Here is a 16171-nt window from a genome sequence, read left to right on the forward strand (position 1 = left end):
ATATCCATCGGCCATCGTTGATGAATGCGCCCCCGCCAAGCAAAGGGAAAGGCGTATGAAACCCCAGAAGGTACAGGTGCTGCATTTGCACGTTCACTACGTGCGAAGCGCACTCCATGTGCCGCAACAACAAGGCGGTGCGCCTGTCGATCAAAATCCCGCTGTATTCGCATATCACTGCACGCCGGCTAAACGGGCGACACGTGTATATGCCTAAGCCTGAACCCCTACCCAATGATGAGCTTCCCACCAACAACCCCTGTGCTATACGCGCTAGAGAACCATCACGCACGCAACTCTTATCACCAACACTTCCCCCGCCTCCGTCCACATCTTTTGCGGAACCCCTGCATAGGCCCGTAGCACTGGGGTCCTTACTGGCAACCTTCCCCTGTACACCCTTCCCGTCTGCGCCCGTGTCCAAGCCCGCATCTGTGGAATTCCTCTTCACACCTTTGCCGTCTGCACCCTCCTGTGAACCTTTCTCTGCTCCCGCATGCGACGCACACGAAACAGCTGCCTTCTCAAATGGTACAGGGCAGCAAGGAACCGAATCGCCGAGCGTCGGTACGCAAGAGTCGGAGGCCCGTGCCGCTGACCTTCCTGGTGCTGCTGCCGCGCCGAGTGCTGTAGCTCCTGTATTGCCCGCTGCTGCCTTTAGAATGGGCCTTCCAGCTGAGCTATGCTGTCCTGCGGGAGACGCTGCCGCTGGTGTTGATTTGCTCATGCTGTTTCGGCAGCAGCTCGACTGCCCGCTAGATGCTGTTCCTTCTGCTGCTGCTGTCGCTGCTGTGGTTGTTGCTGCTGCTGCCGTCGTCGTTGATGCTGATCCAGCGGCTGGTACAACACTGCGGCTAGCTTCTACGCTCCACGACTTACGCTGAACCCTCGACGGCGGCGTTTGCTGTTCGTGCTTGTGCTGCCCCGTCAAAGTGGCTGCAGCGGCTGCTGTCGCCATGTCCCGTACAGCCGCTGCAGCACACATAGCTGCCGGGGAAGCTGCAACAGCAGGTTCCCCGGCAGCTGGAGTACCAGAGATGGTATTTCCAAAAGTAGGTTCGCTCTGCCTTCCCCTTTGTTTGCGAAGCAACACCTCTTGGGCTCGGGAGTGTGGGGAGGACTCAGGGGAGCAGCAATAGCAGCCCTTGACGCAACTGCTTGCAGTTGCCGGTTCTGTCACTTCGTTTCTGTCTGCAGTGATGCAGTAGGGGCAGAAGCAGTAAGATGAAGAGGAAGAAGAAGCCACACGACACTCAGGAATGCTGTCTTTCGCTGCCTGCTTTTCCAACTTGCCCTCCACCTGTGAGCCCACAACAGCACCAGCGTCTGCCGCTCTTGCTACTGGCGTGTGGACCAGGTGAGGCACATCTTTATTTGTTGCTCCTGTGCCTGCTCTTGCTGCAGCGATGTCGGTGGACCCCCTTTGCTGCCCCTGTCCTTCCTGCTGGGCAAATCCACTTCCCCATGGCGGGCATTGGGAAGCTACTGCAGGGGAAGCAAAACAATCAATACCTCTCTGCCTGCGGGAAAGAAGGCGGCGTCTTTTTGTCGGGGGAGGTGGCCAAGGCCTGGCATGCAGACAGAAAATCGAAGGCAGAAGAGGTAGCAGCAAAGGCGGCACCACCAGAGGCTCTCTTGATGCATTTGTGCTACCCCACCAGCTGCTGTCGTCGTCCGCATCTGCTGCTGCAGCAGCAGCTGCACGAGCCCGCCATCCAATGCATTCCTTCGCCTCGCTGTGCACACCAGCAGAACCCTCGCAACAACCGTCCTTTTGCTGCTGCTGCTCCCCTCCTTGTTGCTGCACCTCCTCTCGTGGCTGCTCCCTCGCAGCAGAGGCAGCACATACCGACCGCCTAAAACGGCGTTTGGGATGCCCCATGGCCATTTGTGTGGGAGAGTGTATGCGCACTTCTTGCTTGTCCTGACTGGGTCGGTGGGTGCTGCGCGAACCCACAATAGCTGGAGACCCCAACCGTCTCTTGAGGGAATTTTTATACAGTGAGGAGAGGCTGCGTTTAGCCGTGCTCCCGCCGTTGGCCTCCGCAGCCCAGGGCTGTTTCTCGGGCTTTTTCTTGAGCGTGTGAAGGCAAGTGCAACACAAAAAGCTGCCACCCACGGGAGAGAAAGCTGACAGACACAAGACGCAAGACGCACGCAGCGCCAAAGAACCCTCCCTGCTGCCCGCTGCTTGGGGGTTTTGATGCTTCTTCGCGCGAACCGCCGTCTCCTCAGCACTCCGCTTGGGGGCACTCACAGGCACTCCCCCAAAATGCCTAAACAGGGCGCTGTTCTTGTTGTCCTCGTTGTTGTTGTAGTTGCTGTAGCTGTTGTAGTTGCTGTAGCTGTTGTTGTTGCTGCTGCTGTTCTTGCCGTTGCTGTTATCGATTGTGCTGGCAGTGGTGCTGCAGGTTGTGTATGTTTCGATTGGATCGGCAGCACCTGCTGCTACTACTCCAGCTGTTGCCGTGGCAGCACTTTGGGGTTCGTCCCCCTTTGCACCTGGAAAGGGAGCTGCACCAACGTCCGAATCAGCACCTGCGGCAGAAGAAGTGGGACACTTTTTGACCTTTGCTTTCTGTCCCGTGGGGCCGGAGTCAGGCTGCTGTGAAGTGCTGGGGGTTCTGCTTGCTAGAGCAGGGGGGCTATGCAACCCCAATGCCAACACTCCGCCCACCAGCCGCTTCGGGTCAGCAGAGATCCAACGAGCGAGGATACTCTCAGGAGTGGCAGCGTGGGGAGGTCGGCGCCTGGGGTCTATGTCCGCCCCTTGTTTGTTTGCAGCTAGTTGCAACAACAGTTGCTCCTGCAGCAGTCGCAGCAACCGTCTGCGGGGAACCGAGAGGGATTTGACGGTTCCAAACTTCAGGGACTCTCGAGGATGTGTAGATGCACCGCTGTGCAACGGCGCCTTCGCAGGGAGAACCTTTGCCTCTTGTACAGCCGCTAGAGCCTCTTCTGCAGGCCGCTCGTGTTCGGCTTCTCTCAAGTAGCCCACCATCATACACAGGAAAACAGCCCTCTCACAGGCCTAAGTGCAGCCGCACACACCACAGTGGTGGGTTGACTACCGACAGACAGCAGCAGCAGAACCGCCGCCAGCCGCAACAGAAGCAACGGCTGCAATGCGAGGGACAGTCCTGAAGGTCGGAGCTAGGGCGCTGGGGCCCCGCCCCTATATCAAGGCGGTGCTGTCAGATGGTAGGAAATATATGTACTTCCGGGAGCCGCCTCGCCTATTTATCTGTGAAAGAATGTGACGGTCGACGGAAAACTAGCCAAACTATGGGTTCACTGAGGGGGGTAGGGCCCCACATGCCCCCTTGTTATCTCTTAAAGACCCAGAAAGAAGGGCAGAATGGAAGGGAGACAGTTTGTGTCTGGCTGGACTCCACGAAGGGAGTGAGATGCTCGGAAGTCTTGAGATGTAACAGGGCTGCAAGGTAGTGGAATGGGGCCCCGCAGCGCTGGAGGAGACGGAGAAGAATTTTCTACTAGCCCGTCGGCCATGAAATATACAATTTAAGTGAGGCTAGGCAACCAACAGTCGTAACCGCTTACCTGCCAGTTTACACACAGGCCCAGGCCCCACCGAACCAACACATGCCACAAGCCCCAACCTCCGACCACACAGCGGCAGACCAGTAACAACCAGCCCAGAACGGGAGTTGGGCGTCATCATTAGGGTGGCTCTAGGTATATTTCGATACTTTGAGGAATACAACATTTTAGTTTAACTATGGTTTCAAGCTTAACTCGTTGCGGCTTTATGTGGAAGCCGCCATGCTCAGCTTTCTTCGGAATTAAGCACGAGGGAGGCGGAGCTGTAACGCCGGTTCTCACTCGTATAGGAGGACGATTGTGAATTACAAAAGCTACTAAATACTTTAGATGATAATCCCACCAAATCAGCTGAACTTACTCCCCAGTCTCCAGGTTTCCGGAGTTCAGCGGGTCGAGTGCCTGGAGCTGCGAGAGAGGTAGGAAGCGCCTTGCCTTGAGTTGCAACGCACCCTGCCATAACTCTAGGTGCAAGGGAGGCCCACATGTACTCACGAAGTAGCCTTCTTGGCTATATGCACACGCAATGAAGACAAATGTTGGGAACTTACCCATGCGTACCGTTTGCCTATTAAGACGGCGTAAAGTATTAGTATGCCTTCTTCAGCCAAACTTGCCTAAATCAAGCAAGAGGACTCTACGCCTGTATTTGCGTCGTCGGACAAGCACCATACACCCTCGTGTATCATTGTCGGACCTGGATATGGCTGTGCTGAATTGTGATGCCCTTCTGTTCCCGAACAGCCCGTGCTCTTTGGCTGCTTCTGTACACCGCTCTCTCCTTGTCCGTGCAACATTGTATCCGGAAAGTAGTCAGGGCTCAGCTTGCCTAGGATGTTGAAGGCTTGTCATTGCAGGAGTTGCCAACACGACCGCTTCCGGATATGCAAAACAGGCCCACCGCCGGTTGCACTGGGTACCATCGCCCTCTGCGTGAACGATGCGAATAGCACCTGATCAGTCGGTGCGCTTTCAAGCTTTTCACTTGCTGATAGAGCGTTACCCCAACTGCTTTATCGCTGGCACTTGTTATTAGGGAGAAAGTTCCGTCGAGATGACGGAGATGTCGCGAGTACTGGAACCGCCGTCAGAGGTGGTTTCGTGCGGCTGTGTCCTCACTCTCTGACCAAGCGAGTTGTTCACGCTTTCAAAATAAATCCGTCTGAAGGGAGGCGATGCGTGCCAAACAGGATTGAATCTGTGGTAGATAGATCCGCGACCTTCAAACTTTTCAACGTCCGTGCAAGTGTACAAGTGTAGCGGCCACCTCTGAATTGCCTCTATCTTCACCGCTATTGTTCGACCCCTGCTGCCGAGATATGCAATCCTAAGAGGCTATTTATTTGCATAAAACAAACACTTTTGTGCTTTTACCAACCACTCTTCCTTGCTTGCCAGTTGCAGAGCACGTCGCCGGCACAGTAGGTGCACATTCTGGCTTTAGAGAAACGTTCCACTCATGCACACATCAATAATTCCCTCACTGATATTGTGCTCGTTAAATTGTGATTGGCATGTCTCTGCACCCGATTAGGTGCATTTACGAACTCAACGGGCATGCACGTGTACACCCACTTGCGAATGCGGCTATGAAACGGACTCCTATGGCCGTTGGCGGGGCGAATGAGAGGATCTGTGGCAAGGCACCAGCAACGTCAAATGGAGGAAACATAGCTGAACCCTGCACATGGGGAAGAAAACCTGCCACCAGTGGCAACGGAAGTTACTCTTCCAAGGTGAACATGTCGACGGGTTCGACCCGTCTCGCACGCATCAGCTGCCGTTCGCTTGCTTCCTCGCCAACACCGAATTGTCTCCGAAAGCAGCTGTTGACGGTGGGAGTTTGCCTTTTCTCAGCATTTCGTGTGCATGAGTTCCTCTCCAAGATTTGGGTTTTCCCCTGGAAGGCGCAGCTGGTAGAGCCGCACCAGGAACTAATTCGATGTGGTGCAATCCGCGCAAGGGACATCAGCCCATTGGCAGCAAGTGGCTACTTGATACGTCTCAGAACAGTGCCTTCTACTTTTTTCACTTCTGTTCCTCCTCTGGTCATAACTCGATCTAATCCCCGAAACCACCGACTTGGCTAGACAACCAAGGCGGAGTGTATGCATTTACCTTTCGCTTTACGCAGCGCCTCTGCTCTACGTAGGATTCCCTTCGCTCTTTTCTCCTTGGGAAACCGTAGGGGGTAAATATGCCAGTGGAAGAACTAAGAGGTCAAAGCGGTGCAGTCGGCATTCGCTTTCATGCACGTACACCGGGATGTCGTCGCCAGGCTCGCGCATGTGCGCCCTCCACTGCCATCTACGACATGTATAGGATTATGTCATGGTTAACCGGCACAACGCAAAAGCCCACCGCATGGTAAAATGACCCATAGGCACTTTACACCCATATACATGCTAATTCTAGTTTTTTTGAGCAATTCCGGTAATACACGGTTATGCAATTCGCCATGCTGGGGACGTGGCGTTCATTGCCCGCACCTTCCCTCGTGAAGCGCCTGGCCCAACCACGTGTAACAAAAGCCCCCCACCTTATCCGAGTTGCTTCATCAGCTTCCAAGAAGTCAAAATATTTAGGAGCTAGCCCAGAACAACTCTTCTCTCCTCTAGCCTCCAGGCTTCCCAAGCACAACCACCTACGACCCTGTTGACGAGAAAGAGAACGCCGCTCGTGTAACGTACCGCAGAGGTCGCAATGTGCCCTGCTGCCAATAACGCCCCAAGGCAACCAGGCAGGCCAGCAAGGAGAGGGCCACCTTGCCTGCGTGCACTAACGCTGCAGCTACTGTGGAAGAATTACTTGATCCTTAATCGACAGCATACACGCAGCTACTTGCGCTCAGTGCAACACCCCACATAAGATACTACAAGACGCCTGCATGGCTAGCCACTTCTGTGGAATCAGCAGCCCCAGTGTGGGACTTAGGCTGAAATCATCGGTCTGGGCCTCCTAATCAGGCGGTTTCAGCGAGTGCAGAGACTCATTGATCGCAACAGATGTCATCAGTTGTTGTGGCATGAACTAGTCGCTACGGGCTTGGCGAGCACAGGAGATGCAAAGCTAGCAGATTTGTGCTATATAGTCTGAGTACTCAACGTTTTGCAGACTCAAGCAGGGAGAACTGTGTATCGAGTGGAACATAAGATAGAGTGACAAAACAACGAACCAACCATATACGCTAAGGGCGAGTGGTCGGCCAGCCAGGCGTCCCGTCAGCTGAAATACGGACAAAATAGATTGTTCTTGTTAGGAATTTACAGCCGATGAAAACTCGTCGATGCACACTAAGGCCAAGTGCCCCAGTTTCCGTTGTAATGAAACTGCATGCAGGAACCATTACTCCAGTCCCACAGCCAGCTGAGGTTAGCTTGCAAGAGATATGTAGAGCATGTCCGTCAAAAGTCAGGTTTGGAATATTCACATGGTGGCGTTGAATATTATTAGTATTATAGTCGGTTTGTTAGCCGAGCTCTATTCGCCATTGCAGACAACCGACCCAGTGGCGGTCGGCCGAATAGTCACGGCACACCGCGAAATTTCGATCGCTACCTTCTTTCCTTCAAACTCAGATTTGACTCGGCATGATACTGCCAGTTACCATTGATTCTTCTTCTCCCTCGAGTGTATTCACTTAGTTTTCTGCTGACCGCCGTTCGTCTGCCGCATTGCTTCTACCTTGCAGTCCGTTGTCTTCTCTGCATCCTGTCCTCATCTTCCTGGAGGCGTGACGAGGGCGGCGGATTGATAGAAACCTTCTGGCGCCTGTGTTTTCTGGTGGCCATCCTTACTTCTTCCGCGCTACCGCCAGTCGGTCAGTTCCGGCCGTTACGTTCTTCGTCTTTACGCAGTTTTAACGCCCCCCCACATTTGCGTCTCTTGCAGGGGTAGCTGCGTGCTTAATCAACTAATTTCGCCTCAGGTGCCTTACAATAAGGGAGAAGATGACGTTTCTGCACGCGGCTTCCTGCGCGGCCTTTTGCTTTGGTCCGGTTGTGGCAATATACAAGGCAACAAACCTGTGGGTTCTTTGTTTAGTGCAGTATACAGCCGAACGAACAAACCAGCATTATGTTGTTTTTTGTTTTTAATGCCTTCCTCCTGGAGTCTGTTGCCGTCGTTCACTTTCTTGTGGCCTTGCCTGTGCGACACTCGTTTGCTGTACAGCTCCGACCAAACTGGCACGAGAAGGTTACTGGCACTAGCAACTGTCTTTTACTTCATTAATCTATTTGGAAAGGTGAATTGCGCGCGTTTTCCACATACTCTGGCAGATGCTGCCTCTACGTATATGCGGCTTCTGGTGTTTGCTCTTGCAAAAGTTTCAGGGCCGCAACCAGCCACCCAATAGCAGCACTCTGTGGCTCGTTTTTGTGTGGTTCCTTTCGTGTCTCAGAGCCTTATAGTTGCCACTCTGATTCCCGCCACGTGCGAGAGCTCCTTTTTCTGCAGCGTAAGGCCCCTCAATATGCTGCCCCTGTTCGAGTCTCCTCTACGTCGCTCCGCAGCGCTTTTGCTTCCCTTCTGTGAATTTGCGTATTGTAACCCTCTTTCCGGCAGTTCTTATCCGTGTGTGTCCCCCACACCTCCCCATGTGCGCGTTTGGCTTTGACTTTTCTTCATGTTCGTTTGTATTCTACTTGTTTTGATGTCGGTTTGTCTTTACCGCTCCGCTCAACTTGCCATTTCTTGCCTCATTACTGTAGGCATTTCAGGATTGCTCCTCCGTTTCCCCGCGTTTATATCTTAGTTTAGAAATGTTGTTCTTCTGTCAGTTGTAGGAGGACGTGTCTCTGCGTGTCTTTGCAGGCTATAGTTGACTTAGTTACGGTTGCTATGGAGCTCGGCAGCATCTATCTTCTTCTTTCCACGAAGTTCGCCGCCGCACTCACACCACAACCCCACAGCAGCACAGGCCCCAGCAGCAACAACAAAAGCGGCAGGAGTAGTAGCACAGTGAATAGCTTGCTTTCCCTTTTCTTTGTGCTGGTCTCAGGAGGGCGTTGGCGTATTCCTATGAGACGCGTTTGTTGTGCATTGGCCTTGGTTGGTCTTTGGGGAGGATCCTCTGCACCAACGCACACCTCCTACTTCGAGGTTTGGCTTCTCTGTTTTGGTTTTGCACGCCCCTTCGCAGTTGTCCAGGCATTTCTGTGCTGCTTTTCCTATTATTGTTCCGTTCCCGTGTGCATCAGATCGCTAGCAGGAGTGACATACATTTAGTAATAGTTATGCACCTCCGTGTGCGCCGGCCGGCGTGCAGGTGTCCCCAGCCTTGCATGCACGCCATGCACGTAACGCGTGTTGCTGTTTATTTCTTTTGCAGTCGTATCTAAGCCTCTTACATGAATGTTTGATGTAGCTGTCTATATATGTTTGGGGATGCAGCGGTTAACAGCCCTTCGTTTCGTTGGGAAGGCGTTTACCACGCCATGCAGGCCAGTTTCTTACCGGTTAGTTCCTGTTGTTCTAATGCATGTAGTACTACAGCACTACGTCTTTAACGGAAAATGCACATTGGTTTCGCGTTGCCATAGTTGTTAAATACAGTACGAACTGTTTCGCACAAGTCGGTTTGTTTGACACAACGAACCAACTTGAGTACAACAGAAAGTAACAGTGGAGAAGCACAGTGTATGGTTGGCTTGTGTTTGGCTGTTGTCTATGTTCGTCCAGTCCTACTTTGTGCGTTTTGAAACGTTGCAGTTTTTTCTGCAGCGATTGTACATGAATAGCAAAACTATACGCAGGTAGGCGTGAAGCTGTCATAGTTTTGCTGCATATTGCTTTGCCTATTTTCTGGTTTGTTTATTTCGCCTCAGTTGTCGTATTTGTCTATCACTGCCCTTATTTTCACTTCTTCTCGACGCCACTTGCCATCCAAAGCACGGGCAGGTTTGGTCTTCCTGGCTGCTCTGCTCGCACCCTGGACATTGGTTCAGCAGTACGTTATCGTTTCCCCCTAGAGACACTTTCTCACATTAATTTCGTTAGATATGGACTGTACTTGTTGAGCTTCGCAGCTGCTTGCAGAACAAGGGTCGCGGATTCTGACAGTGCATGACCAGGAGCAGAACGAACCCTTCCGGGCACTGAGCCACACATGAGCCGCCATTTCGTCTGTTGTAGACTCTCTACGAGTCGTTTCATTCCTCTGCAGTTACCTGCTATGTTTGCTTACGACTGTCCTGTTAGCGATTCGCCCCTTCGTTTAGCGTTGTGCGCTGTTGCGTTCTTGTTGCTGTCTTGCGTCCAGGCATAGCTTAGGTCTCTACAATTCGCCACAGCGCTTTCTTGAGGAAGAAGTAACCCCGGCGTGTTGGCTTTCTCTGGTTCTGCACGCGGCGGTCTCGATATTAGTAGGCATTGCGACTTACTTAACTCTGAGTGGCAGCCACGGGAAGCAGAGGTCGGCAGCAGCGATACAAAAGACGGAGTAAATGAACAATATAAATGAACAATGTACAGCACGAGTCCCTAGGCTTGTATCTCCCCGTGTGCCCCGGAAACGATCCCGACACTACTGAGGGCAAAGCCTGCAGAACCTCCGTGCTGTGTGTGCTGAACAAGCAATGGGGCAGACCACTTCTCTACGTTAATGTGCATTTGATAGTGCCTTGCCATTTGTTTTTCCAGTTTTTCTCCACTTTAATCTGATGTTTAGCAGTTCTTTATACTTGGCCTCCAATATCCGCAATACTTTTGCTTTTCTGGGACCATTAACTCTTTCACTCGTTAATTGTGCTTATGCTTAAGACTCGGCGTCCCGGGGAGCATAATCAAAGGTGTCTGGCAGTCGTAGCGTGTAGGAATCCTTGCATTTGCTACAGTTACACCTTTTAATATTAGAGTTGAGCTGGAACAGTGAAGTTCAGAATGTTTTTTGCAACTGCAGTACGATCCAGAGCGTTGGCTTGCACTGGAGGCCGCTGTCGAGAGACTACCGAATATCCTGTAGGAACTTTTGGGTTGCGTTCAGATCGTGTCTGTTGGATATCTGCATTCCAGACGAAAACGCAGTATGCTGCGAGAATACATTTCTATAACATTAAGTTACTGGATAAAACTGCGCCCCGGTAGCAATGTTGTTGGCTCTCTTCGTCGTCAAAACTTTTTGCTCCTCATTAAGCTTTAGAAGCTATTTGACCAAGCTTTTGTGGCATATTTCGTTAATGTCATGTCGAAGCTTGCGTGAAAATCAAGGTTCCCAGGGCACGCGGACTTTCGGGGGGCCTCGCGTCTGTGGCTGGGTGATGCACCGCTACAGCGATGCAGCCCTAGAAATCCACCCTTAAGAATTTTTTACAGAAAGCATGATAATTTAGCAATCAGCAAATTTAGATTATGCGCTCTTTGAAACCTATGGGTGTCTTGGAATCATGACGGGAAGGAAGGCGCTAGCGGTCAGCTGACTGAACCGGGGCATCTATGAGGATTCCACTTTTGGAAAATGTTAGGCAGCATTAGTATAATTATGCTATGTCGCCAAACAAAAATGGGTTTTACACTGTCTCCAAATGCCGCGTCCTTGTTACTCGTCTTCTTTTAGCAGCTGTTCAAGAAGGGTTCTGCGTATTAGGTAGCGGTCCATTGGACTCGGATGGTCCATCGAAGGGGCTAGCGTGGCTTGCTGATTGAGCATTGCTGTTGTGTGTGTATGCGCACGATTGGTAGTAGTTAACGCCAGAACTTAAAACTTCTTGATCTTTCTTAAGTTCCCGTGGATCTATTGGTTTGCTTTCCTTTTAGGTTTTCACCTTGACTTTGGCCTGCAGAGTCGCCTGTGTCTTTCTAACGAGTGGAGCAAATGGCGACACCAGTTCGTGTTCGCCTCGTACCACTCTTATGGTTTTTATTCGGCTTATTTGTAAATACATTGGTCTTATGTACTAGTTCGCGACTGCCTCATGGCGTCACTGTCCGCTTACCCTCCCTCACGCCGCCAGCTCAGTTAGACGGTCTAAAGCCTTTCGCCTCCGGTTCTTTCTTGTCTACGGCAGCTCGACCAAGAAGCGCCTCGCTCACCTTCGCCTCCCCGGAGGATTCTGGTGCCCCTTATGGGCTGCTGCCGACAGTGCGTCACCGTTCCCAGTCCCTTGGGTCGGGACGGCAGGCCCCGTCGGGCGTCTGGAGCCGAAACGGTGAAGCTCCGAACCTAGAACAGCCTCAACAACAGCAGCAAGCGCAAGAGGAACAAGCTCAACAACAGAAACGGCGACGTGGCCGGCTTCATCGTCTCCGGAAGGCTTTAAAACGCCTGGGAGGCACTGCGAAAGAAAAACTGAGGCGTCTGTGGCAAAGCATAAAGCGTGGTGCTTCTCGGGCAAAACGTGCAGCGCGCCAAGCAGCCATACACGTTTACAAGAAGCTGCCGAGGCTCCGAAAAACCCGAAAGGCACCTGAAGGAGCAGAAGTAATTGCCACATCAGGCCTAGCGGGAGCAGGCCTCGCCTCGGCGGCACCACACCTAGGTCCCGGTGAGGAAATTCCCGAAGAGGTTAAGACACTTGAAGAAGAGGAAGTTTCTACCCCTGTGAGCCCTGGTGCCTCCACGACGAGTACGGCAACGGAGGAAACAGCCGCACCTTCAACACCCGAAGAACCTTATCGGTCAGAGGAAGCGGAGGAATGGTTTGAAGCACGAACGCCTGAACAAGCCGAAGAGGAAAGCGAAGAGTGGCATGATGCAGTATCACCTGAGGAGATGGAACGTGTACTTGTTCGTGCGCGAGAGTCAGAACAGATGCGAAGGGAAGAGAAAGTGCAAGTTTCAGAGGAGACTGAAGAGCTTGGCCTGACTCCTCAGTGCCTGAAATACTATTCACGGATGACTATAGTGATGAAAAAACTGTGCAAAACCTGGCGTGGGCACTGCATGTTTTGGTCTTTGTTCATGAAAACTGGAAACTTTGGCACTTTTGTCGACGACATGCAAGATATGGCAGTCAAGACCGGGGCCTTGATATTGAGTGCAGAACTGCTCAGAGGAACAGAAGATAGCATCAAGGCCCACTTGCTGCGCATGCACCTTGTTCTGGCGCTAGCGGAAGAGTCCATAGCTAACGCGGTAGACAGGACAGAGGAATACTGCTGGTTCACTAACCCAGACAACCTATTCACCAAGGCAAACCCAGAAGAAGAGAAAGTCATGTTAAGTCTTACACCGCTGAATTTTTTTGCAGAGCCCCTTAAGTATTTGGGAAGTCTGAAAGGGCTTATCGACACCGCCTACGGAGATTCCACCATGTGCGTGGACTCCGTCGAAGCGGAGATTAAGGCGCGGATGGATTTGCGGCAGATTCTTGCGTCGGAAAAACAAAGGCTAGAGATTGCTATTCAAGAGCTGCCTGAGTCTGCGGCCACTGAGGATAGCAGCCTGGTGATGAAAGTAATACGGGAACTAGAATTGCTGGCCAAACGCGAGTACTGTTCCATAGAACAAGCTTATCTCCTTGCCACCCAAAGCAAAAACATCCAGGCATTTATCGACGACTACCGTGCCAACGGCGCGAGCTGGTGGAGGGCTCAGTGGCCCTTCAAACTGCAATCGTGTAGACCTCTTACGAAAGGAAACGCAGCTGTTCCTAAAGATGTTGCTCAGAACTGCCGGAACTATGAATCGTCGTCAGTCCCAAAAAGTCAACATGATGTTAGCGAAACCCTCCTCTGGATGTGGGATGCAGGGTCATGCAGAAAAGGTTGATCGAAAATAGCATTACTACTCGACATGCCCCAAGACAGCCTTAAACCCTATCCCAAAGAGGATGGGCGATTGGCAAATTGCACTTCTCGGGGGACTGTAGAGATGCCACATCGGGGAGACTCGAGAAGAGGCGCCGGTCCGAGACACCGCAGCTGCCCTTCCTTGAAACGGTGGGCACGAAGACTTTCTCATTTACTTGGTTGATTGTTCCATGCATGTGGCATCTTCGTGCAATCCCATGTAGTGCTGCCTATACATTGAATTTATTTACATATTTGCCTTGCTAATGCACCCTCTTATGCATCTTAAGCATGGTGTCTGTCCACATGAGTATGAATGCAAAATGCATTGGTTCTATTGTTTTAATTTCGGGTTCCTGTCCAGTCGGGCTCTGCGCTGCAGTCGCAACTGCACCCCAAGTGCATGACAGGCCGTCGTGCTCTGCTAATTTGTCTAGCATTGTTATATTATCGACAATAATTTATTATAAGTGTTAAATGGCTACTTTCCTATGTAGAATGGTTTCGAGAAAGCAACAGACGCCGCCAACTTGATTCCTCAGTACTGTGAATCCTACGGATTGAGGTGTGCACCAATTAGGCGTTTGCTACTCATACTTTTGCCCCAGAACGGTAGCCGACGCTAGTTAGTAGGTGTAGTCCCTTTTTCTACATGCGGATATTTGATTAACAGAGCTGAGACTGCTGAGACTAACCACATACACGACTGCTATTTTGCACGTACCCACTGTGAGGTGCTTAGCAGGAAACCCTACGAAAGAGGTGCGAAATTGTAAAAATCATTGAGGCCCCCTGCAGATCTCCACCAGATTGCGCAGTTCTGTGGAATTGAACAAAAAGTAAACAAAACACAACAGCACAATTTTTTCACTTCGTCTCATCAAAAGCAGCGGGATACAAATAGCAGGTTCGGTTCCCGTTGTTCCTTTTTTCCGCTAAAATCTGCCCTTTTCACGGCTTTCTCGGCGAGTCACTGCCGCAACTTGAATATCCTCAAGGGCTCCCCACTTCTACTAAAATTATGTGTAGCGCCTAATATTTTTCTCATGGCCAATGTGCTAGGTTCAAGTGGATCGTGTTAAGTACGTGCTACGAGTGGAAGCTGGTTCGTCTGTTGCAGGCGTACGGATTGGCGAAGACAGGGCCCTCCAGGTAGCAGAGCTCGCTGTGTGAGCTGTCGACATCATTACAATAATCGTGTACAATCTAGTTTTGCTTAGTTTTGCTCATTTCCCCAACATATCCCTAGCCCTTCTCTGTGCTGCATGACCGCCTTCCTGCACTAAGCTTGAAGGACTGGTACTACAGGAACAATAAGACGCCAGCAGGTCGTTTGATAATTGTGGGCTGGGTATTCGTAGCTCACGTAGCACCAAGGAGTCGTTCGCTCGAAATTTCCTCTGGAAACAATTTGTACAGGCATGGGGACGCCGCCGGTTTTAAGGTCTCCCGCTGTCGGGGGATTGCGGTGAAACGTGTGAGACGGTTTTCGTTATACGGATACTACAACAACGTCTACGACTACGTCGCACGGAGGTACCCTGACCCTGATACTCGTATGTGGCTCGGGGACAATTTGTCTTAAGGCATACAAATTGTCAGGAAATTCTACAGGCGACAACGTCTATTAATGTGTTCAGTGAAACTCTCTCCTGCTTGCGCTCGCCTCTTCACTGTCGCTTCTTTTCTCCGCGTTTGCAATTTATCTACCATCAATTCACAGACGAGACACATCGTCTCGTAAATATTTTGTAAATATGGTCCGTTGTTCATTATTCACATCCCCTTCTGTGCCGTGCTACCAGCGGCGTTCATGCGCCCCCAGATCTTTCCGTTGCGTTTCCCTTTGTTTCGGACGGAGTTTTCTCTTTGCCTCCTTTCGTCCGTCCTTGTGTGTATCTTTCTCTCTGATTCAGACTGTGCTTCCGCCCCTCTTGACACCCCGTGTCACCGCTTACCAGTATTGCCTCTCTTTGTTTCTTTGCCCCGGTCATGGTGTCACCGCCTACTCCGTTGGAGTGTGCCAGGCAGGTTTACAGGGGGAGACAGACTGTGCCTGTCTCCCCCTGTAAACCTGCCTTACTCTTTTGGAACTGCAGCTGCAGCCGCAGATATGTTCCACCAAGCCAAGACTAAACAGCAGCAGTCTGCTGGAAAGCATCACGTTGAAAATGTGCTCACTTTTCCTAGCACAGCAATATTTCCACGCACCTCCGGGCCCCTACTCCTCCGGCAAAGGCTAGCTTCGATGGTGAAAATACCCACGTGCAAGGACATGCACATTCATTATGTCCAAAAACATACAAATACATATATACAATCGGCGAAATTCATCTGCTCATGGCCATGCGCAGACTGCTTCGGTGCGTGTGCACTGTCCTACACTATTCCCATGCAGGGGGAAAACGCTGCATGATGGGCCAAAGGCCTATACAATACTGAATGAATATACGATTAATGCAGACACTCAACACTACTAAACATAATTTATTTGCTCGTTCGCTGTGCATGGATGCCCTGCTGCAGTCTCCAGTAGTCATTGTCGTAAGAGGTGAGGAGCTCAGTGCCCTTGGGTATGTCTTTAACAGCCACGACGACGACTCTTTGGGTGGCTCTGTGCTTATCGAACATAACCCGAAACCGAACGCAAATGCCGGGCCCCTCTCCCCCCCTAGTATTCCATCGGCCATCGTTGATGAATGCGCCCCCGCCAAGCAAAGGGAAAGGCGTATGAAACCCCAGAAGGTACAGGTGCTGCATTTGCACGTTCACTACGTGCGAGGCGCACTCCATGTGCCGCAACAACAAGGCGGTGCGCCTGTCGATCAAAATCCCGCTGTATTCGCATATCACTGCACGCCGGCTAAACGGGCGACACGTG

The 16171-nt window shown here is 51.5% G+C and overlaps 2 protein-coding genes across 2 annotated transcripts; one reads left to right on the forward strand and one right to left on the reverse strand.

Annotated features, from left to right (window-relative positions):
- Positions 1-231: 231 nt before the first annotated feature.
- On the reverse strand, positions 232-3001 carry EMWEY_00044000 (SET domain containing protein, putative; the record flags this gene model as incomplete). The annotated part of the gene is made up of 1 exon (XM_013482899.1): positions 232-3001. A coding segment is annotated over one exon (2770 nt), but the record flags the coding sequence as incomplete, so codon positions are not given.
- Positions 3002-11374: 8373 nt separating this feature from the next.
- Positions 11375-13270, forward strand: EMWEY_00044010 (hypothetical protein, conserved; the record flags this gene model as incomplete). The annotated part of the gene is made up of 1 exon (XM_013482900.1): positions 11375-13270. The coding sequence occupies one exon, from the start codon at positions 11375-11377 to the stop codon at positions 13268-13270; it is 1896 nt and encodes a 631-aa protein (XP_013338354.1).
- Positions 13271-16171: the final 2901 nt, after the last annotated feature.

The sequence above is a fragment of the Eimeria maxima genome, genomic scaffold (assembly GCF_000499605.1).
Source record: "Eimeria maxima Weybridge genomic scaffold, Emw_scaff832, whole genome shotgun sequence".
NCBI classification, from domain to species: domain Eukaryota; phylum Apicomplexa; class Conoidasida; order Eucoccidiorida; family Eimeriidae; genus Eimeria; species Eimeria maxima.